Here is a 27,913-nt window from a genome sequence, read left to right on the forward strand (position 1 = left end):
ATGCCTAAAAAAAAAAAAAAAAAAGAAACCTTTAAAGCCAGATAAAAATTGCCGATTTCAGGGCTGGCACTCTTGTTTTGGCTTTACTGACCTGGAACAAGCATGCTGCTAGTGAGGACTAACAAGTCTGAACTTCTTGCTTGCATGCTTGTACTAGATCAACAACTCATTAAGCCAGTAGGACAGTCAACATATGTTGGAGCAAGGGAAGTGTATTTTTATCAGCTCTTATTTCCAAGATAAGGACAGAGTCAAAGTTGACTGCAAAATGCAAGGAGGTGCATACTTGAAGTTTGTACACTTACTTATTGAAGATGCCTATAGCATGTACTTCCTCATGCAGTGACACAATTTCACTCAGCCCTGTGAACAAGCTCTTCCTTGTGTCAGCACTCTAAGCCTGCTGATTAAACTACAACATCTGAACAATATAACATTATCACTGCTTGCTGGAAGCAATGCATGATTGGCTATGTTGTCTTGAGAATTGGAGATTGCATCACATCAAGCAGCAGGAAAGAGATGCACTGCACACTATGAATCCAGGAAGTTCTTGAAAGTGATAGGCAACCGGAAGGCAGCACATAAAGGATTTTTTTTTCTTCAAATAAGCTTTGATTGCATTATGAAAAACAACTCTAGTATGTATTCCTATTACAATGCTGATGTTAATAGGATAGTATATGCTGGGACTTTATTACTCTTAATATATATGAATTCCAATAAAGGCTTGCTCCAGCATTACCTCAATCTAAAAATATTTTTTTAACAATGTACTCTCTATGAAAATAGATGTATATAAATACTTTAGGACAAAATAATGAAAAGCCTACAGCTTGTGCTAAACCCATAGCAACTTTTATACTCTGATAATTTTCAACAACATTCCAGAGTCTAAAGAATTGAGTGATTTACCAGGTATCAACGTTTTCTCAAAATCTTCATAGTATTTCCAGTTTTCAGGATTACGGTCAATAAGTTCTCTATAGACTTCAGCAGCTTCTTTTAATCTTCCTAGATTTAACAATACTTCACCTTCAAACAGTAACAAAAATAATTTAAAAATAAATGATCAAACCAATTTAGATAGAAGCAATGATTCTAAGCATTTTAAACAAATTGATTTTGGAAAAATTCACCATAATGTCATCATTTTTAGGAACGTTTAGAAGTGTATAGTATATAAAACACCAATTTTAAAAAATAACCCTTTTAAGTAGGCTTGTTACAGTTTTTCTAAATATTTTAATTCCAATATTGCCCCTCTGCTCCAGCGGTCTAAGGTCCTACGAGTCATCACATCCTATACAATGTAATGCCGAGGGACATTTTATTGCTGCAGTGAAGGAGGAGAGAGGCGGCAGGAACCGCAGTAGAAGCCAGCTGGATCCGAGGTTCAGATGTGTATATCTTTATTATATTCATCACTAGATGAAAACGAGCACTTCACCCTTGCAGCGCAGGAGTAGCCCGACTGCAAGGGTTAAGAATAATTATACCTGGAGTTCTTCTTTAATATAATTATATAATAAAATATTACTTTTTTTTTTTGGAATAACAATTATGTTTTCCGGAAGGGAAAGAAAATGGTACTGAAAATACCTAGGCTGCCATTGCTTGCCTTCTGAGAATGCTAGTTGTCTGGCTGTAATATTTACTGGGGAAAAAGCAAGCAGATCAGGGAAGTCAGAGCTCCTAATCTGTATTTTTGTTCTGAGTTAGTGGCTAAGAGTGTAATGAAGCCATTGGATCACAATGACAGGTTCTTAGTACAGGTTTCCTTAAAAGAGAACTGTGGGGTAAGTGTTTTTCCCCATAGTTCTCTTAAGGGTCACGGGAGCACATATACTAGCGTTCTTCTGTGACCCAAAGCTCAGTATATCGCGAGCTACAGCTCGCGGTATACTGACACCGCCGCAGCCGGGACAGATCCTGACAATGCAGTCGAGATCCACCCACCTGCGTGGCAGAGCCAGCTGTGCCCGCCCCCTTCCCCGCCCGTTCCTCCAATCAGCGCTGGAGGATCAGAGAGGGGAGGGGGAATCCCTGCGGGGAGCAGTGATGATCGAGAAGTGAGCGAGCGACGGTATCTGTTCGCTCATTTTCCGATCTATTGAGCGGACGTTGGACAGTTTAATTGTCACGCGTCAGCTCAAACTATGAGGATGAGTGATTTTTACTCACCTCATACTTCTCCTTTAAAACTCCGAGATGAAATTAGAGACCAATGTTCTAAATAGGTTAAGTCTCATAATACACAAAGCCACGTGCACACAGCTTTCCCTCTCAAGTGCTGCCCCTATTTCCAGAATAACAGTGGTACCTTTCACATCCGGCTCTACCATTACCTAACATTCGTGTGATGCTCTATAAACGCACAAACAGCATAGAGGCAAACTTGACCTGTGGTTGTTATGTGCTTGTTTACAGTCAGCAATGCACCTTGTTACTAAGAAGGCTGACATCCTAGAGCATATACCCTTCCTGCAAAGTTCCTTTCATACAACAGTTCTTAAATACTGTATGTTAAAAGGAGAAGTATGGGGTCAGGGCTTTTCCCCATAGTTCTCCTTAGGGTAACGGGAGGACACAAGCTGGCGTCCTCCCGTCACCCTAAGCTCAGTATACCGCGAGCTATAGGTCGCGGTATACAGCGAGCTGCAGCTCGCGGTATACTGAGACGCTGCAGCTGAAGCTCGCGATATACTGAGCTTTGGGTCAAGGGAGGACACCAGTTTATGTCCTCCCGTGATCCTTAGGAGAACTATGGGGAAAAACACTTACCCCATAGTTCTGCTTTAAAGCTTCCATACACTGTTAGAATTTTGTTTGAATCCGTTGATCAGAACATTCAATCTTGCCATCAGTGAATCAAGTAGAATTTTGTTTGTTCAGATAAGAAACAAGAAATGTTTATACTCCTCTGATTTTCCTCATCACTACGGTCGAAAATTAACGTCTAACCATTAGATAAATGAACAAACTTTCCAAAAATAAAAAATTGCTAATTAAATGGCCAGCTTGGCTCCATTACTCATAAAAGCAGTCCTTGTGATTTTAGATTTAAGCTTGGGCACCACCTGCTGGTCACACTGGCTATTACAGCACCTCAAAACAGATCTATTGCTGCTCTCCAAGTGTAAAAATGGCCTGTTATACAAGCACACAGCTACAGCTCGTCACGCGGCATGACATCTATAGTGTTGACTTAAAGTACAGGGAATGCTCCAATAACCTATACAGTACAAAAGCAGGTGTTGATGAACATAAAGAAAATGACAAAGACCCATTTACCCTGGAGTAATACAATTTAGCAGATAATGAATTCTTGAAGAATTGTGGAAAACAATGTTTTGTACAATTTCTGCTGAAACTGTCCAGACCACAGAAGCTAGTCATTAGGATGCCCATTATCTCTTTTTATAAACAGGACAGACCAATAATTTACCTTTAATCTCCTCTACCTGAAGTTTGTCACATATTTGCTTCTCATAGGCTTCAATGTGATCCAGGGACTCTTGGAAGAGATTGGCTTCCCTCATCACTTGATTCTGATAGAGAATTAGCTCACTATATTCATAGTCAATCTTATTTGGCGGTACCTGCAAGCACATGGCAAGTGTTATATCCGGGCTGGTAATAAAATGTACTGATGTAAACTGGTGCAATATTACATTTTAGCAAACCAAGATAACCTTCAGACAATTGCAAAAGCCAGCTATGCATGAACACTACCATTTTATCAGTTTTAAAGCAAAAACAGGTCAAGTTTAAAGCAAACACCCTGAGGTTAAAAAAAATACAACATGGAATCTATATCAGTGCTGTACCTGCTGAGTCTTCCTGAATTCCTCAAGCAATTTTAAGGCCATTTCATAGTCTTTCAATAAATGATATGCTATGGCATAGCCAATCCATGATGCCCTCTGCATTGGCCGCAACTGGAGGAGTTGATACCTGGTTTCCTATTAAAGAATACATTTGTCACAACATATCTAATAATAGTGTAGTTCTGATAGATTTTCTGCTTAAACAACAATAAATTCATGTGAAGCAAAGATACCCCTCTGGTTTACCGTTCAATTCTAGCCAAGCATTCAGAGACTGTAGAAAGTAAAATAGGCAAAGCTGATTACAACTATAGTAAAGACCCCGGACCCCAGATTACTGACAAATGATTGTGGCAGCCACAATGATTGTGGCAGCAGTCAAACAAAGACTCTACCACAAATTAAGAGTATAATAACATGTGATCTGAGGACCTGTCAAGTCCGGAACCCCACCGAGGGCTTCCCAGTGGTCTCCATCCATCACTGACTGTATCAATTACAGTACAGCCTGTACAGGTTTATGAGGGTATTTTTAATTTGGTGAAAAACTGGAAATACCCTTTAAAATGCATTTTTTTTTTACATGCTCACTTTGAATTAGCTAGGTTTGGGACAGATTTACTTTGAAATATAAGTCTTATCTACATCTCATCAGGCTACTGATTTTCTGCCAAACTGTAAATATATTAATACCTTCTATATGTAAAAACCTATTTTCCAACCCAGGCAGAATTGGGTCAGCACAGCATTTACATCTGGTGGCACTACTGACACAGTGTCTTGGAGCATGTAGCATACTCCAGGACGAAGAAGGGAGAGCGGGTCGTATGCCAGCCTAGCTCATAATGAATGATGGATAGCTCAATGCCAAACTCAGTTCCCGGCCTTCCTCAACTCACTGTATCAGGAATGTTAGAGAATGTAAATACTATGCCTGCCCCATATTTTAACATGGGATTTTGCTGACAGAAGTTTTGGGTTTAAATTTATAGTATGTCAACACATCATCACTAGGATTTCTCCATTTTAATTATAGGTACACTTTTACACTCTTCTGTAAATGCTTCCTTGGGATGTGTTTGAAAGTGTGGTTCTGGAGGAAAAATAATAGCTTTACAACCAATTACAATCAGAAGGATAACACAATATCATAAGACTGCACAGTCATTATATAGGAATTATTTCATTTTCAAAATAAATGCAGATATACATACCCGGTAGCCTTCCAAGTCTCTCATCTGTATCTGTAATAATGAGAGGTCCCGGAGTATCTGCAAATTGTCCTTGTCCAGCTTAAGTGCATTTCTATAACACTTGATTGCTTCATCATACTTCTTGTCAGACCTCTGTAGAAGACCATACACATGCCAACCTGTCCAATGTTGAGGAAAACAATTGCACACAATTCACTTAGAAGTGAAGTCATGAATCGCCTGGAGCCACTTTTATTGTTGTTATGCACACCAGAAATGCAAGGCTTAGCAGAGAGAGAAAAGAGAAAGCAGAGAGAGAGTAGAGAGAAGAGATAGAGAGCAGAGAGAAGAGAGCAGAGAGAAGAGACAGCAAAGAGAGATGGTCGGCTAACACCAAAGTCTGCGTTCCAGAGTGTTCAGCCTTGAACGCAAGCCGGCCGGCTCCCTGCATTCAGGGGCGTGGCTGTGCATTGAAGTTACCGCACCGCAGCCACACCTCCCACCCGCAGCACGATTGCCCACACCCGGAAACGTTGTATATAGATGTCATCAGCACTCCAAATATGACAGAATACGTCAAGGTTTTTAGTGAATCTTCATTTTTATTTTTGAAGTCACTTGAGTGAGTGGAAACAAGCGCTTTCGGGGTCGCACAGGGTCCCCTTCATCAGGCTTAAAGTGAACATTAGTGCCTGCATTCCGGTCCAGTGCGATCTGCAGCATTTTTGCAGATCGCGCTGGACCGGAATGCAGGCACTAATGTGCCTGCGTTCCGGGTGCGGGCAATCGCACTGCGGGCGGGGTGTGTTGCTGCGCTGCCATTGACTTTAATGCACCGCTACGCCTCCTCCCACCCTTGAATGCAGGGAGCCGGCCGGCTTGCGTTCCAGAGGCCGAGCGCTCTGGAAAGCAGACTTTGTGGTGTGAACCGGCCCAAGAGAGGCAGTAGTCCCAGTAACTATTTTAATGTGCTTGTTTCCTAAATAAAGGTGTTTTTTCGCTGGTGGATCTTATTGAGCTTGTCATTTAAATAGTAGATCTCCAGATGAAAAATTGTGGGCATCCGTGCTTTACATAGTCCTGCACTGTTAAGCTATTATGTGAACACATAGGTGCTGGTGAACTTGAAGCCTTGAACATGAAGGTTTCTGCAAAAATCTGTTCCTGTTTTCCATGGAACACAGTCATATCCTTCCTAAATGATTGGAGAATAGAAACCTGTGTGTGGTTCATTAATGGCACCCAAAAAGTCCCAAAAGTTCTGTTCTAAAGAATACGGTATGTAGGCCACAGCAATGCAGAGACTGAAATTTTTCAAGAAGAGTGCTGATGGGGTAGTTTTTCATTTACTATAAAACACATGGTAAGTCTGAATAGAAGAAGTAGTAACTTTAATGAGCAGGAAACACGAGAATTTTCCATGGATAATAAAATGTCACTTAAAGTGACATTAAAGTCTAAAAATGTTTTCAATCCCCCCAATATTAGTGTCAGCACTTACCTTAAATGATGTCTCTTAATCTGATCTTCTTTCCTGTCGTTTTCAGCCTTCTCTACAGCGCTGCTGCGGGTCTCCGATCCAGCGCTGACTCCTCTGTTGCTTTCACTTCCTGTCCCACGGTTTCTGCGGGCGCACACTGTCCATAGACTTAGCTTGTGTCTCTCCTCGTCTCCCGGCCAAAAATCTGAACTGCACATGCGCCCGCCCCAACATTTTTCAGATTTTTGGACGGGAGCGCGCAGCAAAGACAGGGGAGATATATGCAAAAAAAGGGAGGGTTTAATAACCCTTTAAGAAATACCATCCAAAGGATACAGACATGACTTTTAACATCATTGCGCAGCCCTTTTCGTACAAACTCATAGGCTTCTTCTTTCTTTCCCAGGCAGTTCAGTGTCAGTCCTTTCATAGCCAGTGTTTCTGTAATAAATTAAAAGAGCTTTCATTCAGATACTAGATCATCTATTAAAAGATATTCAACACTTTGTGATCCGTTTATAAAAACATTCACAGGGCTATTCATCCAGTAAAACTGCATGTACACTTGTTGGAAGGGATTAGCAATTTAAAAAAAGGAACTTTACCCATATCTTCAAAATAACAATAAAAGACACCTTTAGACATGTTTAGTAACGACAATCTACAAACATATATTTCTAGATAATTGCCAGCTTTGTATTCTTTGCATACCTTATTTTTCTTTTCCTCACCTACTTCTCACAGTGGCCATTTTTACTAAGTGCAGATTAATCCATCTCACTTTACTTCCTGGAACTGTGGCACATGTGGCTAGGACTGACCATGCACATCATTTCAGGGGAGGAAAATGCCTTTCCCTGAGATCCCATGAGATTACAGATAAGATTTCCCAGCAATGCTCTGCAGATAAAACCTTCTTGCTTTGTGATGCATTTTTTAGTCAAAGGGTTAAAGTCCACTTTAATGCAACTATTGATACTTCCATAGTAGCAATGGTTACTAGTGTGACTGCAGGGGTATTTATTTTCCCAGAGATAAGCTTTAAGTGTGAATTGATCTGGATAATCTCCACCGGAAGTGCATGTGACAGGGTTACAATGCAGGAAAGTAACTGCAAGGCAGGGACAGAGCTTATATGCCTGGACAAGCATATTTATGGCTGGATTATCAGGTAATATAAGATTTAAAAATACTGAAATAACTTTAGAAATTACACAAACATGTTAAAGATTAGAATTTGGAGAGTGGGCTTACACCTACTTAAAAAAACCCAACACATGCACAATCAGTCTGGAACATTTACAGACAGTAGTTAGAGAATAACAGGATATATGGTACAGCGCTAAAAGCCTTTCTGATGATCTGACTTTTAGAATAATAATGGCAGTGTTATTTCACATATGTATCAGTCCGTCTAGTGATAACATCCTAATGGAAACATCATGATGAAAGTGGCTACACAAGAAAACAAAAGGCTTCTCTACATCCCTCACACGATCTTACCTCCGTGTTCAGCAAATTTTGGGTTGGACAAGATCATCTTACAAAATTTGAGCCCATTTTTATACTGCTTTTGTTCATAGCATTTCTGGGGGGGAAAAAAATATTTTTAGTAATTCATGTAGATGTCAAAAGCCAAAACATTTATTTTATGAAGCATATTAACAATAACATTGAAAATATTTTAAAAGTGTATGTAGTTATCTGATCCCTCATCATTTCATGCAATACCGAGTTTAAAAAAAACTTCAAAAGTAACCATGTGACTGCCTTATGGCTTATAGTACAGTTATTATAGACCACATTTAAATCCCAGAAGACAGGAATCACCAGCATTCGGTAATATCATTCAATATGTCCATTTATTTGGACAAATCGTCTCAATGAAAAAAGCCAACGTTTCGGGGCCACACAGGGTCCATTCATCAGGGCGAAAAGATGTGATAACATGTGTCACATCTTTTCTCCCTGATGAAGGGACCCTGTGTGGCCCCGAAACGTTGGCTTTTTTCATTGAGACGATTTGTCCAAATAAATGGACTTATAGAATGATATTACTGAGTGCTGGTGATTCCTGTCTTCTGCCTTGTGTCTGCACGGCATCATCCGTGGTCATCACTGCGAGCACCACTGTTGCATGGGCCGGGAACGTTGTGGGGAGTGCAGAGGGACTTTCTATCTACCTACACATTTATATCCCTTCATTAATATTTGACTACAATCTCACATTTCGTTTACTAATCTGTATTGAGGTTGTAGTCTATCAAAGGAGTGAGCTTGGAGCTGTGACTACCTTAGAACACACACACAGTGGCCATGGGGAACAAAAGTAGCCACCCTCCAGAAGGAAGGACAGTGTCAGCACCAATTCAGAGATGATTTGAGGATCTACAGCCGAGTGATACACAAATAAGGTACATTTTTGTTAATAGTTAAGGTACTTGAAATCATTTTTAATATATAACTACTAAGTTCTGTTTCATTTTAAGTAGTTGTGGCACCAGGAGTGGTTCAGTCTCCCACCATTTTACTGTACCGCCACCATACAAGGACCCTGTGAGAGTTAACTAGGATAAGACTGTATTTTGAAGTGTGAAATAATAATGCAAACTGTGAACAAAATACAAGGAGTTTTGTGACTGGACAAGGGTGGAGGAAAGGGTGAGTGAACTATAGGAGTGATGACAGTAGTTTCCGGTAACAATGAAGCTAGGATTTTTTTAATAAAGAATAGGAACAGCATTATATTCATTAAATTGTAATTGTTTGGACTGTGGCATGTTGGCAAAAACAAAAAAGGTTTCTGGTGCTGTGCTTCAAGTTTTGGATAGATTGGTGCAGGGTGTGCAGTGTTTATAGCAGACTGCCATCACTTCCTGTCTATGTGACAGCTGTCAGCATAACAAGTAAGAGGAAAACAGGTGTCAGCACAGGAAGTGAGAGCAAACTCTTGTTTTGAGTAGAGAAACAAAGAGTTAGAAAATCTGTAAGGTTTAAATTTTGTCTGTGTCCCCTTTGCAGAGATCCAGCCCACTTCCAATCAAAGTGACAGCTGTTTGAGAGCGCAAGAAGCTGGGGGGATGATGAGGGGGTTAAGGGATTTTATTTAGCCTTCCACAGTCTACAGAACTAAAAAATATTTTTGGTTGGAGTTGACCTTAATAATAATAGTCTCTTATCAGCCAGGTTTTCAAGTGCATTGCTGAATTTACAAAGAGCTACGAAAGTTAGAATCTATAAATCTGTATATTAAACCATTGAACTATGAAACAAACACATGTCAGTGCTGAAGCCACAAAATATTTTCAAGCAAAACTTACAAAACTAAATGAACTCTTACTATAGTTTCCTTCTGATGTGAGAAAGAGACAATTTAGAAAGTTCTGACTGGCTAGTTGAACTTGATTGCCCAAAATCTGCACCAGAGGTTGCTATTTTCATCATTCAATTTAAAAGGGAAGGAATGGTCACCGTCAAGTTATTTAAGTATTCGATGTACAGCTGTCCAGTGCTGGACCCGCCAAGACAGAGATGGGTGATCTGATATCACGGTGTTGCTTCTGAAGGTGAAAGCAACACAACGGTAACCCTGGTCTTTGCTTTACTTCTCATTGGTTACTGATTTGATGCATGCAAGCAGCACGTGAAGTATTTGGACAAGTTATGTTTGCTCCAGGCCAGTTGCATATATAATAAAAAAAAAAAAATGAAATAACAGTAGCTCCCTTATATTGGCCCTGGTGTGTTCCTTTAACCGCAAGGGTGAGCTACTCTTTCAGGTTTTTTCACATATGTGTTTTAGCTTTGTATGTGTGCATAGTTGACAACATTTTTAATAACTGTACAGGGCCAATTTCTGTAAAGAGGAGTACTCCATGAGTAAGGCTGAGGAGTGGTCCAGTATAAGTAGATGGTACACAACAGGCTGTGATCAGGAGTGCAGACAGAGCAATGGTAGTGGGTCTCTGGGCAGTGCATTGAGCAGATTGGGGTCCAGTATAATAGATAGTACACAACTCTACATGAACACAGAAGGATGTGATCATCAGTACAGATAGGGCACTGGTATTGTGTCTCGGCGCAATGCATTGAGCAGACTGTGGACCAGTATAGGTAGATGGTGCACAACTCTACATGTACACAGAAGGCTGTGATCACCAGTACAGACAAAGCACTGTGTGAGGGTCTCTGGGCAGTGCATTGGGCAGATTGTAGACCAGTATAGGTAGATGGTACACAACTCTACAGTACACAGAAGGCTGTGATCACTAGTACAGACAGATAACTGGGTGCGGGTCTCTGGGCACTGCATTGGGCAGATTGGGGGCCAGTATAGGTAGACAGTACATAACTCCACATGTACACAGAAGGCTGTGATCACCAGTACAGACAGATCACTGAGTGAGGGTCTCTGGGATGTGCAGACAGGGGACCAGTATAAGCAGATGGTACACTAGGCTGCTATCAGCATTACAGACAGATCTCTGGGCAAGCAATGTGCACCATGTAGATGAGGCACCAGTGCCAGCAGAAGAATGACAGCACGCACTGAGTCATTATTAGAGTGTGTGCTCCACGGCCCAGGTGACAATGTTCTCACCAGGATCCTCTTGAAGAGGTTGTTCTCCTTTGGGGGGAGGGTGACACCCGGCATGATGGCTCCGTGTTCTGCCCGCCCCTCGCGGGGGTCCCGAGGAAGAGGCCACCTCTCTTGGAGGCCGCACTGCAAGATGGGGACTGCGCGTGCGCACACAGCTCCTCGCGTCTTCTCAGGGAACGCACACTGATGAGGTCATGATCACTTCCTGCCCCGGGCCTCCGCTTTAGAACATTGTCTGTTGCGTACACGGAAGATGCAGTTGGTGAGTTTATTGCATCTTGATAGCTTTATTTTGTATGTGCGGTGGGGCCTTGTTTATGGCAGTATAGCAATGACGAATGTACGATGACGTTTGGCACTAGCCGCTTTCCGTACATAGGTCGTCTGTTCCCTGTGCACTCTGGGAGTTGTAGTCTTTATCTCCTGACCTCAGACTTTGCTGGTTGTAAGGTGAGGGTAGCTTTGAGCTGTAATGTAAGTATATTACATTGCATAAAAACCTTTGTGCTCAGAGGCTGGACATTGTCACCTTTGTGGTGGTCCCTGATCTCTAAAGTGATAATGAACTGGGGCCTCGAAGCCAAGTACCCATGTGCTAAATCACTGATGGCAACAGTTATTCTGGCTTAGGCGATGCTACTGGTTCTGAGAAAGTGAGTAGGTTCAACTTCTCTGCCCCAGGACTGCTTTGTGACATCTAAGTCATAGAATGGCTAGTCCCCTAGTCCTTTTCTAAACAGGTCATTGCTGTGTTACAAGGGCAGCATTTAATGGGGAGAAGCATGGAGGCTTTCAAGGTGACGTCTCTATCTGAAAATGCTAGCTGTCTGGCTTTCATGCGGGTCTCCTGGCCTGCATGCACTGTCACTTGCCTGGAACACGTATGTAGATGAGGATTTCTGATTTCTTGTTCCAGGCCAGTGGCATTGAAGCCAGAGGGACAGCGAGATGATTAGTATTTTTAGAATGATGTCAGTAATGGCAGCCCCGTAATTCCCTCATTCTCAATGCTGTTTCAATCACAACACCCTTTAAACGTATGCAAAATCTCAAGGCACCCCAATCAAAAATGTAAAAATCTAATAAGCAATCTGCGGCCCCTCCAACAGCCCTATTGGACCCTTATCCCAGATACGGGTCTGGTATGTATAGATTTTAAGCTGGGTCCCCACACATAAACGCAACAAAGTGGACATCAGAGGCCCTCTTTACATCAGAAGCCTCGCCTATACATAACAGCCCTGCCTTTCCTATCAGAGTCCTCCCTTTTCACATCAGAAACCTGCCTGCATCACGGAAATGCATGACACTGTGAAAATATAGACGGACCCTTGAGGAAGCCAAAAAGAACCCCATGGTGTACGCCCCCTGGTTGAAAAAGGCTGCTCTATACTGATATAGAGCTGCAAGGCCATGACAGGACTAATTGATCCTAATGAGCGCATTCCATTTCAGCATTATTTATTAATTATAACTGGATGTTTAGGATGTCAGGAGTCCTTCCTTTACTCTAATTTTGCAGTATGCTTGCCCTGGGTCTCTGGATACTAAAACCAGGACCAGCCAGGCCACTAGCATTTTTTAGCAATCACAGTCTACGTTATTCTACCAGTGCAGCTTTTTAGTAATCGCAGATATGTTTAGTTAATAGCTACCTAAAAGGTGGACTATATTAACCATCTATGCATTTCTGTCAGCAGGACTGAGGGATGTCACAATGAAACGCCTGCCAGGTTTTGCACTGTGGAGGAGCTGCACTCTTTGTTTTCATTCGGGGGCCCTTGAGCAGCCATCTCGCAGACTATGTGCTACGATTTTTATAAAGCAACCTGTTCTCAGATCACACCATGAAAATAGATGCCCTCTTGGTGTCCATGGGCTTCAGCCAAGAAGAAGCTGCTCTCATGGCATGGGTGCTCTCTGGCATAATGTTACCTTGCAGAATTACTTGCAGTCTTTAGTCAAGGAGCATGGACGACTGGGGGAAATGTTAAATCGTACATTAAAAGAAGAGGAGCGCAAAACTCTGAGCATTCAGCACGCTCAACTGTCTTCTCTTTGTTCTTTGCTGTTCCAAATACAAGAAGCAGAAGAAGAATGCAAAGAGTTGGATGCCATGTGTGCTGGTAGGTAATGGACAAGATTTGCCTAGATCTAAATCCAGGCTCAGACCCCGGCCACACTAACATCTCCAGGCCTGTGGTTATTTCGCTGGACTTTCCTTCTCTTACTGCAGGTTTGCTGGATCAGCCTGTGTATGTTGTTGATGGTTTGATTTTCCTGCCAAAATTATGTTTTCTTACTTCATCCTTTTTGTTTTCTTACTTCCCTCTACTAGAGATGAGGCTGGGTTTGGTACAGACCCAGTTCACCTGAATTCACCCAAACCCACTCAAAACTGATACCTACACTCCTCCTCCCACCCCAATCAGTGGCGGAATTTATGGTGGGGGCGTTCCCCCACCCCATTGTGGGAGAGGCGGGGAGGGAAATGCACCTTTCCACAACTGATTGGGAAGGGTGGGTGTCAGTCACAGTTTGTTTTTTTTTTTTAAATTCGTTTATTAACTTGACACGTACAGAATACACAAAATACAAGCATCAGTACAAAGAAACCTGATATACAATAAATCCGCTTGTACTCTTGGGACGTACCAAGAGCTAGAATAACCATAAAGTACCCAGAAATCAAAGTCTACTGACGACCCCTGGAAGTATGTTACCTGAGCATTAATTATAAAATCGTGTAGCTGTGCATGTCATCTAGGCGTATCTTGCAATTAGGGCGAGAAAAGGGGGTCGTGCGAACGGCAGAAACACCTAACTCCATCTTTGTTTTATTTTCACAAATATCCTTATAAAGACATGCAGGATGAAGAAAAAGAGAGAGAACAGATATACGCGGGTTGAAAGGATTGCAGAAGTAGCCATGAGAAGTAGGATTGGTAGGCATGTGAAAGGAAAGAGGGAGGAGAGAGGTACCTGGACCACTGCCCATATTCCCCATTGGTGGGAGATCGTTTACGTCCGGGAAGGTGAAGTAGCTTTCACTAGTTCCCCTCAGGTGTAACGATTATTGGGTGATGGGAACGGCTGGAGGAATAAGTGCTTGCGTGACCCCGGACAGGAGATCCGTGTAGCGAGCAGAGTGTTGGAAATATATCCACGCTCCCCAGGTGGACAAGAACTGCTTCTCCGTGTTTCTCAGGGTGGCTGTTAGGTCCTCCATGGCGTATACCTCTCGTACCTTAGACAGCCACAATGCCATCGACGGAGGGTGTGGTTGCTTCCACATCAGAGGAATAGAGGCTCTGGCTGCGTCCAACAGGTGGCGTGTGAGCGAGCGTTTGTAAGTGGCATGAGGTGTCGCTGTCATGTGCAAAAGGCAGGCCGCTGGATTATCTGTGAGGTCTGTCATGGTCAGGTCTTGGATCACAGACAGCACCTGATTCCAAAAGGGTCTCAACTTCTGACAGGACCAAAAGGTATGAAGCATTGTGCCTGTGGCTGAGCCACATCTCCAACACTGTTCAGGTATGGTAGGTCTCATTTTGTGTAAGAGCCAGGGAACTCTATACCATCGGGATAAAATTTTGTAGCCAAGTTCCTGCACTTTGCTAGCCATGGAAGATTTGAAAGACAAGTCAGTCACAGTTTTGAGCGGGCGAAAGCGTTTTTAAAAAAACATTTTGCCTATATCTACTTTAGAAACCCTTTAAATATATTCCTTGATAGCCAAGCCCAGGCTCATCACTACCCCTTTACTTTATTGTGGCGTGATACCAGTAACTTTTTGAATGATTGCTGAAGACCTCTAAACAATGTCAGAGCTGTTGCAGTACATTTTAGAACAGGGGTAGCCAAACTCCGGCCCTCCAGCTGTGGTGGAAAAATCCCATGAGACATTGCAAGATTCTCACATCCACAGACATGACTCCCGGAGAGAGATGCATCATGGGGTTTGTAGTTTCACCACAGCTGGAGGGCCGGAGTTTGGCGACCCCTGTTTTAGAATATAACAACCGTCTGTTACCATAAAAAGTAATCTGATCTTTGGTTTTCTGACTATATCAGGACTTATACAGTTTTTGATGTTTGTGTTAACCGCATAGCATCACACCATGCTTAAGTATTTTGAAAACAGAAAATTGGTTTCTAGATAGGGAAAATGCAGTGTAAAAATAAGCAGTACGGACACTTGTTTACTGCTCCGGGCACAAAACGTTCATTTTAAATATATTCCTTGATAGCCAGAAAATATATAAATCCACTTTGTGCGCACCAAATGCCTTTTGGAAACCCAGATATTACCTTGTAGCAGTGACAAATTCAGTATGCTGTGCATAGTATGTGCAGAAAGCAGAGCTGTGGGAGGGGCCAAGCAGACCCCACCCACTACAGGCTGCCTGCAGAAAACCATTGTAGGGGTGGATACAAGACCAGTCACCCTGCACAAGGAGAGAGAGCAGCATGGACTAGTTTTTATAACAAGTTTCACACACTGGATTACTACACAGATCTGAAAAAAAAATACATGCAGCTCACCAGGATTAAAGTAAGAATACACATATTGTTATATTGTAATATTTGTCCCCGAGTTCAGCTTTAGACCCTGCTTTGAGATCATTATACCAGGGTATTTTAGGACTTTGTGAATTAACTACCCCGTTTCCCTGAAAATAAGACCTAGTACTATTTTTGGGAATTGCTAAAATTATTGTATCGGTATCGGTGCATCCCTAGCTAAAATATAAGACCTAGTTGTGACCATTCCCAGCGCCGGTGGTGAGATAAGGGGGAACTTGAAGGGAGGCGGGAGAGAATCAGCGGTGCCAACAATGCTGGCGCTAGAAGAAGCGAGGCGGCACCGGAGGGAGAAGAGACGCATAGGCCGATGCCTCCTCTATAGCGCCGGCTCCTGTCACAGGCGGAGTGATACCAAATGTACTCCGCCTGTGAAGAATTGATAGAGAAAGCGCGCTTTGCTCTATCTGCCCAGCGATTGGTTACCAAATATCTCTTGGAAAGGTACGGCACCCCTGATTGCCATGATCACCATATTCTTGACTTCGACATTTCTAGTTTTTTTAATTTTGGATTGTTGTACATGGGAAAAAAAAAAAAAGTAAGACCTAACCCGAAAATAAGACCCAGTGTGTTTTTTTGAGCCAAAAAAAATATAAGACCGTGTCTTACTTTCGGGGAAACACGGTACTTGCCCCCCTTTTACTTTCCGAAATATTTTGTGCTTCTCCCAACAGAGGGAAATACAAATTCAAAATATTCTGCCCAGACTCTGTCGTTTTGGACACAATCTTCTGTCTTTTTTCCATGGTTAGGCAATTATTAAGGGCTAATCTTCTAGCACAAGGTCAGCCATGAATAAACAATTAAGAAGATCTTTAATTTAAAGTGACCCTAAACTCAGGAGTCAAACCTTAAAAATACATTCAAGTACCTTAACTATTAGCAAAAATGTATCTTATTTGTGTATCATCCGGCTGTAGATCCTTAAATCATCTCTGAATTCACGCTGACACTGTCCTTCCTTCTGGAGGGGGGCTACTTTTGTTCCCCATGGTCCCTGTGTGTGTTGTAAAGTAGCCACCGATCCAAGATCACTCCTGTGATGGACTACAAATGAGTAAACTAAACATGAGATTGTAGTCCATCACAGGAGTGAGCTTGGAGTGGTGACTACATTACAACACACACAGGGACCACGGGGAACAAAAGTACCCACCCCCCAGAAGGAAGGAAAGTGTCAGCACCAATTCAGAGATGATTTGAGGATCTACAGCTGAGTGATACGAAAAATAAGATACATTTTTGTTAATAGTTAAAGCGGACCTTTACCCATATCTTTAAAATAACAACAAACACACCTTTAGAAATGTTTAGTAATGATAATCTACAAACACATACTGCTAGATAATTGCCGGCTTTGTATTCTTTGCATACCTTATTTCTCTTTTTTTTCCCAGTCTTCTGGCAGTGGCCATGTTTACCAAGGACAGATTACTAGCTCTTCTTTTACTTACTGGATTTCTGACACATGTGACTAGACATGTGACCATGCACATCATCTCATGCACATCATCTCAGGGGAGGACAATGCCTTTCACTGAGATGATATTTCCCAGCAATGATCTGCTGATGACAAGGCAATCCCAGTGTGCATTGTTTTGGCAAACTGAAGTCATTTTGCACTTTCGAAACAGGAAGTGATTGCTCTGCGAGTGTAAGTATTTCACAATCACAGCATTTTGCACCTGACATGTCTATGTTATTATTCATCATCATACATAGAGGGATGTATTAGTAGAATTTGATTTTTGAGTGTAACGTTCCGCTTTAAGGTACTTGAATGCATTTTTAAGAGTTTAGTGTCACTTTAAAGTCTAAACTCCAAAAAAGTTTGTCCATTAACTGGAATAATGACTTGATTTTATTAGATCTCACATCCAGAGAAGAGGAACAGTTGCTGAGCCTTGCACTGGAAGAAAAGGATGCTATAAATCAGAACATTACACGTCTACGTACAAAGGTGACATAATCGATCCAATTCTTATTTAAACCATATACTTATTTTAAAAGTTCTATTTCTGTGAACATTCCTAGCACATTGGGGAGAAGACATGCCTAGATGTTATTCTTGTATGGCAGCTTCAACCACAAGACTGGAATGTATGATTGTTTCAGTTTTTTAGATATACATGTACAAGACATCAGATTCATGTAAGTGATTTTATGATGTCTATTAGAGGAGAACTATGGGGTTAGGGCTTTTCCCCATAGTTCTCCTTAGGGTAACGGGAGGACACAAACTAGCGTCCTCCCGTCACCTTAGGCTCAGTATTTACTAAGACGCTGAAGCGGATCCTGACAATTATGTCTGGATCCGCCCAGCTGCGTGACTGACAGCTGGCTCTGCCTATCTAGAGGCAGAGCCAGCTGCACCCGCCCCCTCCCCCGTCCGTTCCGCCAGTCAGCGCTGGCGGGGAGGGGGGAATCCAGCCCCTCCCCTGTCACGGCAGAGAGCCGTGACAGGATCAAGAGGTGAGTGAACGCCGGTATGTGTTCGCTCACCTCCCGATCTACTACAGTCTCATTGTCACAGGTCTGCTAGATGTATGAGGTGAGTGAAAAGCACTCACCTCATAGTTCTCCTTTAATCTTCAGAAAGTAAGCAAAACATCTTTCTGTGCATGTATTATAATTATTTATGTATCTGGGGCAGCTTTCTGCTTTGCAGTACAATTCAGTGCTCGTGCTTTACGTGCACCTTCATACAGTCCAAAACCCGGCCAATACTATAAAATTATCGGACTACATGTGTGGATGAAATCTTAGCTAATCTACATTTCCTCTGGTAACTAATCTGCAAATATCTACATTTCATCAAATAAAGAGAAAAAGTGTATAAAAATGTCAAAGCCAAATAAAAGAAATTACAGATTATCTAATAATTAGAAATATATGCTCACTGAAAATAGCCTATACTTTCTTTTGCTGTGTGTGTGAGGCTTAGTGCAGTCTGTTGATCTGATTCTTATCTGATTGTTTTATCAAAACGATTGCTATATTTATTGTATTGCTCTGTTTATAGCATTATCTACCATTCATGTACAACGCATCTAGCATCTATCTTACAATGCTCCTAGTTTGCGCTATCGTGTACTAGGTGTGTTGCGTGGCCATTCATTTGAATGGCGCTCCAATGTACCTCCCAACGCACATACGATTAGCGCAATGCCCTGGTGTAAATAGGCCCTTCTCAGGTGTTGCGTAATATTCTCCACAGTATCGTAACAATAGCTATAGCAGCCCACACAGCTACTAGGGTAGGAGGGACCCCATTAGGAGGGCTAATAAGAAAAACTATACTATGAAGTTTCCAGTATAGAAGGGTTGACCTCAGGATGGTCTAGTCCAGTGGTGGCGAAGCTTGGCACTCCAGCTGTTCCAAAACTACAAATCCCAACATGCATCTGCCTCTGGGAGTTATGTCTGTGGCTGTCAGAGCCTTGCAATGCCTCATGGGACTTGTAGTTCCAAAACAGCTGGAGTGCCAAGGTTCGCCACCACTGGTCTAGTCACAGGTTCCCCTCTGTGCAGTGAGAGGCATTTTCTTATCTATCTTAGCCGTGTAGATTTATTGTCCTCTAAACTTCTACTACAGACTGAAATGAACCCTGTATGCCTAATGCAGTCACAAATCCCAGAGTTCCACCTCTGTTGAAACCTAGGAGGGTTGAGCTTTGTGGTTCTACAAAAAGTTTAATGAAGCTAAAATTTAAAGAAGTTTGTTTTAGGTTTGAACAGTAAGTGTGTGCAGGAGCATTAATCATTTTATCATAATATAAAATATCATTATGGGTATTATTATATGTGCTACTGTAACTTTTTCCCCACCACTCCCCAGTAGTGTACTGACTATGCTGCCTGTCCTTGATTCATACTTCATGTGAAGATCAGTCACACACATTGTCATAGTTGACACTGCCAGTCGCTACAGATAGTTAGCCAGGGGGACCCAAGGTTTTGCTATGAAGCCCTATCGTTTTTAGTTGCGCCTCCGATTCTCATGTGTGATTATTTACTTTTTGTGGCTCGCTTTCGGGGGGAAATGTTGGTGACAGCTATTTTATTGTCCTGATCTAATGTCCCAAATTTAGCATTGTCAATAATAATGCCCCATATTAGCAAATAAGGTATTTGCTAACAATTGTCTCATCTAAAAGACTTCATTATGTTCGATATTCCAGAAAAAGGTTAATATGCTTCTAAGCAATTTTTAAACTGCACCCGAAGCTAAAACATTTTTAGGTTTGGATAAAGTAAAGAGGGATTAGAACACCTTTCTTTTATTGCCATCTGTGTCCCTCTCTATTTGTCCTGGTGATTGTTATTAGTGAAAGAAAATCCCACATTTTGGGTTGTCATCAGAACAGGAATAGATGGGAAATCTTCCAATTGGGACACTATTTTTGGTGACCCTGCTGACCACCCTCAATTTGGAGGGATTTCCTATCACTTCCTGTTGTGGCTATCAGACAGGAAGTGAAAAGAAAAGCTCCCCAATGGGACACAGATGGCACAAAAAAAAGCTGACAAGGGTTATAACCCTAATTTATGCTCCAAAACTTAAAATAAATGTTTTGGCTTTAGATCACAGCTGAGCGACATATTTCCAGTCTCCATGAGAGAAGTACAGTGGGGAGCTGTGATATACGCTCCGATATTCTGGTCAGTGAGTGACAGAAATCCTAGTAGTGAGATTATTATTAGGAATGCACCGATACCGGTATTTCGGTACCGAGTACGAGTACCGATAATTTTTTCCCGGTACTCGCCGATACCAATTACCGAGTAACAGAAGCCCATTCAGGAAGCCAGGTGGCGTGTAATGACTCACCACCTGGCTTCTTGATCAGCCAGGAAGCCGGGCAGCGTATAAAGACTCTCCACCCGGCTTCCCAATTAACAAGAAAGTCCACTCTTACCTTGGTATGTCCAGCCAGTCACCCCCGGGGCCTCTCCAGCGAGAACACGGCCTTCCTCCGGTACCCAGCCGGAGCCGTCTGGCCGGCCAATCAGGAAGCCGGGCTCCGTGTAATGAAGCAACCCCCTGCTTTCTGATTGCCGGGAGGCCGGCTCCATGCTCCCTCGTCACGGGATGACGAGGGAGCATAAAGCCAGTACTCGCCCAAATACTCGGAATCGGCACCGATATCGATACTAGTATCAGTATCGGTGCATCCCTAATTATTATGATATCCATAGACTGTTGATGTGTATCCCTAATAATCATTTCAAGCTGAAAAAATGAATTTTTCTTTTCAGCTGTTGCAACTTCTTGTGCCTCCGGAAAAATATGACAAGAATGATGCAATACTAGAGGTGGTGTCTGGCAGAACTACTGGAGGTCAGTCTGTCATGTATTTAATGTTGTAAATCTATACATTGTGCATCTTTGTGTATATACTATTACAGGTTTGTGAAAGAGGATTATGCACTTCCATATGCTGGTATGCAGGGTTTTTTTTTGTTTTACTATAAAGTACTCCCAACAACCAAGTGACCCTGTAATATAATGACTGACCAACTTTGTGATCACTGGCTCCACCCCTTCTCACTTCATCTGCCTTCCTATGAACCCATTATTATGATAGACAGCCTTCAGCCTTATAAACCAATAAGGCAGATCCATTGACCAGGAATCTTGTCTGTAATTACATTTCAGTGTGGCCTGGGGGTTCTGCAAAGGTCATTTTACATGATTTTATTGGGCCAAAGGTTCTCATTTAACTTCATTCCTGCATGCCATTGGAATGTCATAGAGAAAACAAAGAAAGTGTAAAAAGGGGTAATTTATTGCTTACTGTACAATAATATTCTGAAGTGGCCTGGACAGATTTTTGGTACCACTAGAAAAACTATAAATAATTGGATCATAGTGATATTATAGACTAACTGTTTTTAAATAAATAGTATTACACGTGTCTTCAATGATGTAATCCATGTAATCAGTCAGCCTGCTCAAATGGAGAAAAGCAGTCATTGCTGTTTTGTATCTGTTCTGTTCACTACACTGACCATGGACCAGAGGAAGAAAGGGAAATAGTTGTCTGAGGAGAAAGACAATTTTAGACCAGCATGTCAAAGGTACTATAAGAACTTCTCCAAGCAGCTTGATGTTTTTGTGACTACAGTTGCAAGTATTATAAGGATGTTTATGAAGGCTACATGGGAGTGTAGCCAACCTCTCTAGATGTTGGCGAAAGAGGAAAAACGACCCCGGATTGAACAGAAGTATAGGGTGAATGGTACACAAAGAGTAAAGAAAAACTTTCAAAGAGATACAAGCTGAACTCTAAGGTCAAGGTTTGATTTACACACCATGCCTACCACTTTGAAGTCAATACTTCGTAGTACAACCTTTTGCAGCAATTACAGCAGCAAGTCTCTTCGGGTACATTTCTATAAGCTTGACACATCTAGCCATTGGGATTTTTGCCCATTCTTTAAGGCAAAACTGCTTCAGCTCCTTTTAAGTTGGATGGGTTTCGCTGATGTACAGCAATCTTTAAGTCGTGCAACAGATTCTTAATTTTGACTTTGACTTTGCTATTCCGAAACATTTAAATGTTTCCCCTTAAACCACTCGCTTAGGGTCATTATCCTGCTGGAAGGTGAACCTCCTTGCCAGTCTCAAATCTCTGGAAGACTGAAACAGGTTTCCATAAAACATTTCCCTGCATTTAGCGCCATCATTCCTTTAATTCTGACCAGTTTGCCAGTGCATGCCGATGAAAAACATCCCCACAGCATGATGCTGCCACCACCATGCTTCCCTGTGGTGTACTCGGGGTGACAAGAGGACTTGGGTTTGCGTCATGGTGTTTTCCTTGAAGGCCAAAAAGCAAAATTTTTGTCTCATCTGACCAGAGTACCTTCTAACATGTTTGGGGAGTCTCCCACATGCCTTTTGGCGAACAGCAAGCAAAAATGTTTGCTTATTTTTTCCTGTAAGCAATGGCTTTTATCTAGCCACTCTTCCATGAAGGCCAGCTCTGTGGACTGTACAGCTTAAGGTGGTCCTATGGACAGATACTCCAATCTCTGCTGTGGAGCTTTGCAGCTCTCCTCAGGGTTATCTTTGGTCTCTTTGTTGCCTCTCGGATGCCCTCCTTTCATGGTCCGTGAGTTTTCAGTGGGCAGGCCTCTCTTGGCAGGTTTGTTGTGTGTGGTATATGTACATGTTCAGGAGTGTGTATGAATAATCTAAGATAATTCTTTCTTTTTCAGGTGATATTTGCCAGCAGTTTACTGGAGAGATTTTTGACATGTACCAAAACTATGCACACTACAAGTCTTGGACATTTGAGATCCTGAATTACACAGCAGCAGACTGTGGTAATAAATTTTACAATGTTTTTTTTTTCACATGTACTAATGTACTTTTTTTGTAAAAGAAGCCATGGCTTGCTAACTGTATGTAAAACGTCACATTTCACAGTTAAACCTCCTCACAATAAAACTAAAACGCCAGACAAATATTAACCAAAACACCCTCTAATCCAGCCGTGTTTAAATTCAAGCATAATTCAAAATGATTTTAAAACATGGCTGATACAAGTAACCAAATCTATCTTTATTATCAGTACCTCTGCTCTGTACCTGGGGTTGCTATGGTGGAGTCATACACAACTATTTACTCTGACTGCAGTGTCTGCCTCAGGTCCTGACTTTTATACTGCAGAATGGTGTTTATCTGATATTTAAAATATTAGTGTTTTAGAGGGAATACTTGCTCTCACACTTGCTCTAGTCCTCCGTGTACTAATCAGTTAGTGAACACGGGTCAGCAAAAGTCAGCGGCTTGTACGTACAGGTTTGGTTTTTGGTTGTGCTTAAAGTGATATTAAAGCCAATTTTTTTTCATTTCTCCTTTAAAGGAGAACTATGAGGTGAGTGCTTTTCACTCACCTCATAGTTCTAGCCGACCTGTGACAATGAGACTGTCACAGGTCGGCTCAGTAGATTGGGAAGTGAGCGAACACATACCGGCATTAGCTCACTTCTCGATCCTGCCGTGACAGGGGAGGGGCTGGATTTCCCCCTCCCCGCTCCGATCCGCCAGCGCTGACTGGGGGAGGGGGCGGGTACAGCTGGCTCTGCCTCTAGATAGGCAGAGCCAGCTGTCACTCGCGCAGCTGGGCGGATCCAGACATAATTGTCGGGATCCGCTTCAGCTGTGGCGTCTCAGTATACCGCGAGTTGTAGCTCGCGGTATACTGAGCTTAGGGTGACGGGAGGGCGCTAGTTTGTGTCCTCCCGTTACCCTAATGAGAACTATGGGGAAAAGCCCTGACCCAACAGTTCTCCTTCAAGGAGACCCTCCTTTGCTGGAGGCTGTTGTTGTTTTTTCTTCTTTCTTTGTTTTCTAGTGTGTCCCCGCCATCCTCTGCCCCCTGCACGGGTGCCACCATCGTTATAATGGAGGCACCCGTGCACACTCCTCCCCGCATCGGCTGCGTGTGTCCATAACACACACAGCCCTGTGGCATGCCACGCCCCTTAGTTCTTTGATTGATGGCAGAAGGAGCCTATGGCTCCTCTGCCATCAGTATCCTCCCCCGGAAGTTCAGGGTACGGAGGATCGCTCCGGGACCGGCGGCGGGGACGAGCACAGCTGAGAGGTATGTGTGGAGGGGACTGGGGTAAAAAAAAAGGTCCTGGGCCGTTTTTACCCTAATGCAGAGAATGCATTAAGGTAAAAAACGCTCAGACTTAATACTACTTTAATGAAAAGTCTGTTAATCTTGTTCCAGGAGGGCTGCACCATGCAGCTGCACGTATTGCTGGAGAAGGAGTATACAAGCGTTTGAAATATGAAGGAGGAGTTCACAGAGTTCAGCGGATTCCACAGGTGGGCCTTTCCTCTAGGATGCAGAGGATTCACACAGGAACCATGGCTGTCATTGTCCTTCCACAGCCAGATGAGGTAAAGCACATATATGTATCATTCAGCTGGGTCCTGGTGTTTGTCTTACATTTAAAATAATAAAAGTAATTTTTATGTCCTGAACAGGTTGATATTAAAATTGATCCAAAGGAATTAAGAATTGATACATTCAGAGCTAAAGGGGCTGGAGGTCAGCATGTTAATACGACAGACAGTGCAGTGAGGATTGTTCACATACCTACAGGTAATAAATAATACCAGAGCTGCAGTAATGTGTGTATGTAATCTGTCTGGAGTCCTGCTTTAAGTTTAAAAACTACAGTTGCAAGACTGTAATATTTATCTTTCCTTTTATACTACGTACACACAGCATTGAGCAGGGAGCTTCACATCATGAGACAAATATGAGTGTGTGAGTACATACACTTTAGAACTACTGTTTTCCTTGTCCCCATGTAGGAATATCAACGGAGTGCCAAGAAGGACGTTCTCAAATTATGAACAAGGAAACTGCTATGAAGATGCTTAGAGCTAAACTCTTTGAACAGAAAATAAATCAAGAGCTATCCCAAAGGAAAAATTCCAGGAAACTGCAAGTGGGTTTAGCACATACTGTATACACTGTATTAGCTGATATCTAATTCTGGTTTCCCTAAACCAGCCCCTGTGAAGAGAAGGCCCCGCATGCAGCACTTTCTCGCTGCAAGCCTCTAAAACCACTGTACAGAGTGGCAGCAGGTTCTAGAAAGCAGATCATTCCAGCACCCCGCAATCTTTTACAGGCACTGTTGGGTGGAGTGACCTTCTGTCCGATAGTGCCTGTACAGTCCTGGCCATGACACAACGAGGTATGGAACAGGACATGGAGCGTACAAGACGTCAATGTATGGTCAGGCTCTTCTACTATGCTCACTGACAGCAATGCCTAGATTAGAGGGTCTTTTGTTTTTCCACACACACTGACAACAGTACCTGGGGGGCTCTTTTTTTATACCAACTGATACCTGTGCCTGGAGGGGGCCCTATTATTACATCCACTGACCTCAATTCCTGGGAGGAGGTTCTTTTATTTTGCACAGTGACAACCTGATGGGCCGGGGGGGGGGGGGGGGGTGCTTTAGTGTGCTAATGCAGGGGCATTTATACTCCTATTGGCCATTGATGCAGGGACTTTTTTTTACACACGTCGATGCAGAAATGTATCACTTGTACTGACCACTGCTGCAGAGGCTTGGTTTTTTTTAACTTGTACTGACTACTGATGTAGAGGCATTTTTTTACTTGTACTGACTACTGATGTAGAGGCATTTTTTTACTTGTACTGACTAATGATGTAGAGGCATTTTTTTTACTTGTACTGACTACTGATGTAGAGGCATTTTTTTTACTTGTACTGACTACTGATGTAGAGGCATTTTTTTTACTTGTACTGACTACTGATGTAGAGGCATTTTTTTTACTTGTACTGACCACTGATGTAGAGGCATTTTTTTTACTTGTACTGACCACTGATGTAGAGGCATTTTTTTTACTTGTACTGACTACTGATGTAGAGGCATGTTTTTACTTGTACTGACCACTGATGTAGAGGCATTTTTTTTTACTTGTACTGACCACTGATGTAGAGGCATTTGTTTTTACTTGTACTGACCACTGATGTAGAGGCATTTTTTTTTACTTGTACTGACTACTGATGTAGAGGCATTTTTTTACTTGTACTGACCACTGATGTAGAGGCATTTTTTTACTTGTACCGATCTCTGATGCAGGGGCATATTTTTTACTTGTACTGATCTCTGATGCAGGGGTACATTTTTATTTCTGCTGACCACAGATGCAGGGTAATTTTAAAATCCCAATGACCTCTAAAACTAAGACCTTTATTTTTTATATATACTTCTGGAAATTATCCAGCCCCCACAAATAGTCTGAGGAAGAGTAAACTGAACTTTTTGTATAAATGATATTGCATGCTGTAGTTCTAGAGACATCAAAACAAAATGCATCCATTGCATGCATCGTAATTTTGTTCATGTTGTTTCTATAATAATTACAATATAATGTATTAGCTCAAAATAGCTGCAAATATTACAGTCATCATCCTGAAGGCCGTTATTTTTTTAGACATAGTTTTGTAAGTCAAATATTTTTGTTAAGTTACAGTATTATTTCCCATACAGGTAGGTACAAGAGATCAGTCTGACCGAATTCGCACGTACAATTTCACTCAGGACAGACTAACGGACCATCGGATATCCTTTGAATCCCGCAATTTAAAGGCAAGTATCTAATCTACAAAGATTTCAAATGTCCAGTTCACCATAAACCAAGATATTTTCCCATCAGAAACATTGTTTGGTAAGGTTACTGCATTGTGACATCCATCATCCATAATAATTAGCCGGTTTCTGCGCCTTCACCTCCTCTAATGAGCTGCTTTAGCAGAAAACTGTAACACGTTTGGTAGATTGTTTGCACAAGATGTTCAGCAACATTGCACAATGCCCTGATGTAAAACCTGGCATTATATGAAATTGGGCATGTTCAGCACTTTAACCAGGTAATTTCAGCAACTCTGGTTATTGTAAAAAACCTATTAAGTAGGACCTGTATGGAAGCTGTGACCCAAAAAGTCAAGCAGATGGCAAAGGACTGGTCTCCAGTTTTGTCAGTAGGCTTCCTACAGTTGACCTTTCCCAAATGACGATTTGCCATGACTTGTTTCTCATAGTGTATCTGATATGAGGTGGCCATCTTGGTATTGAAGGGGGATTTTTTTCTGCTTATGTCAAAACTGTAGAGTTTGAATAGTTAATTAGTTTCAGAAATCCAGATATGGCTGCAGATTTAAATTAAAAGATAATTCCAATAATATGGCATTTAAAATGGCTGGTGTATCATGTATATGTGCAATCATTTGTTTTTAAATTGCCCTTTATTATTACAATAGCTGAAGTAACTTCATGGCATTGTGTGAGAGAGGGTGCAATCATGCTGATGGGTTTTTTTTCTTTTAGGAATTTATAAATGGAGAAGACCTTTTGGAAGACTTAATAGAAAGGTTACAGCAGTCAGCAGATGCAGAGGCTCTTCTTGAAGTCATAGAAAACGATTCCTTAAGTCTAAACAGATGAAGATCTGCTTTGCAGCACTATAGTGTCAATCACAGTGTCTATTACCTGACAGACCTTGAGGAGTTTCCAGATCTTTATAAGCTCAGCTGTTCTATCATAGTCTCCACATCTGCCTCATCTGTTGAGTCCTGTCCTGTGGTAGGATTTTTAGAATGTCAATCATACAAAATACTGCTGAAAAAAACAAATAAATGTGGATATTGTA

General features: G+C 42.0%; 2 protein-coding genes across 3 annotated transcripts in view; one reads left to right on the forward strand and one right to left on the reverse strand.

Moving 5' to 3' along the window:
• The window catches only part of NAA16 (N(alpha)-acetyltransferase 16, NatA auxiliary subunit), a 28,735-nt gene extending 17,477 nt beyond the window's left edge, over window positions 1–11,258 (reverse strand). Inside the window, exons 1-7 of the mRNA XM_018560474.1 lie at window positions 11,104–11,258; window positions 8,007–8,091; window positions 6,840–6,944; window positions 5,045–5,202; window positions 3,831–3,965; window positions 3,449–3,602; window positions 916–1,035 (exon numbers count right to left, since the gene is read on the reverse strand). Of these exons, the coding sequence (XP_018415976.1) occupies window positions 916–1,035; window positions 3,449–3,602; window positions 3,831–3,965; window positions 5,045–5,202; window positions 6,840–6,944; window positions 8,007–8,091; window positions 11,104–11,157 (811 nt within the window). The 5' untranslated portion in view covers window positions 11,158–11,258. The remainder of the gene's footprint in view (window positions 1–915; window positions 1,036–3,448; window positions 3,603–3,830; window positions 3,966–5,044; window positions 5,203–6,839; window positions 6,945–8,006; window positions 8,092–11,103) is intronic.
• Window positions 11,259–11,373: 115 nt separating this feature from the next.
• Window positions 11,374–27,826, forward strand: MTRF1 (mitochondrial translation release factor 1). Of its 2 annotated transcripts, none has more exons than XM_018560483.1 (10): window positions 11,374–11,397; window positions 12,804–13,229; window positions 17,559–17,650; window positions 20,950–21,031; window positions 22,915–23,022; window positions 24,441–24,613; window positions 24,701–24,818; window positions 25,034–25,174; window positions 26,759–26,853; window positions 27,592–27,826. In XM_018560483.1, the coding sequence occupies exons 2-10, from the start codon at window positions 12,821–12,823 to the stop codon at window positions 27,706–27,708; spliced, it is 1,335 nt and encodes a 444-aa protein (XP_018415985.1). In that variant the 5' UTR covers window positions 11,374–11,397; window positions 12,804–12,820; the 3' UTR covers window positions 27,709–27,826. The 2 variants fall into 2 exon arrangements, with proteins under 2 accessions (XP_018415985.1, XP_018415986.1); XM_018560484.1 differs by having other exon boundaries at window positions 25,034–25,170; window positions 26,755–26,853.
• The last annotated feature ends 87 nt before the right edge of the window (window positions 27,827–27,913 follow it).

This window comes from Nanorana parkeri, unplaced genomic scaffold (assembly GCF_000935625.1).
Source record: "Nanorana parkeri isolate BGI_ZX_2015 unplaced genomic scaffold, ASM93562v1 scaffold457, whole genome shotgun sequence".
Taxonomy (NCBI): domain Eukaryota; kingdom Metazoa; phylum Chordata; class Amphibia; order Anura; family Dicroglossidae; genus Nanorana; species Nanorana parkeri.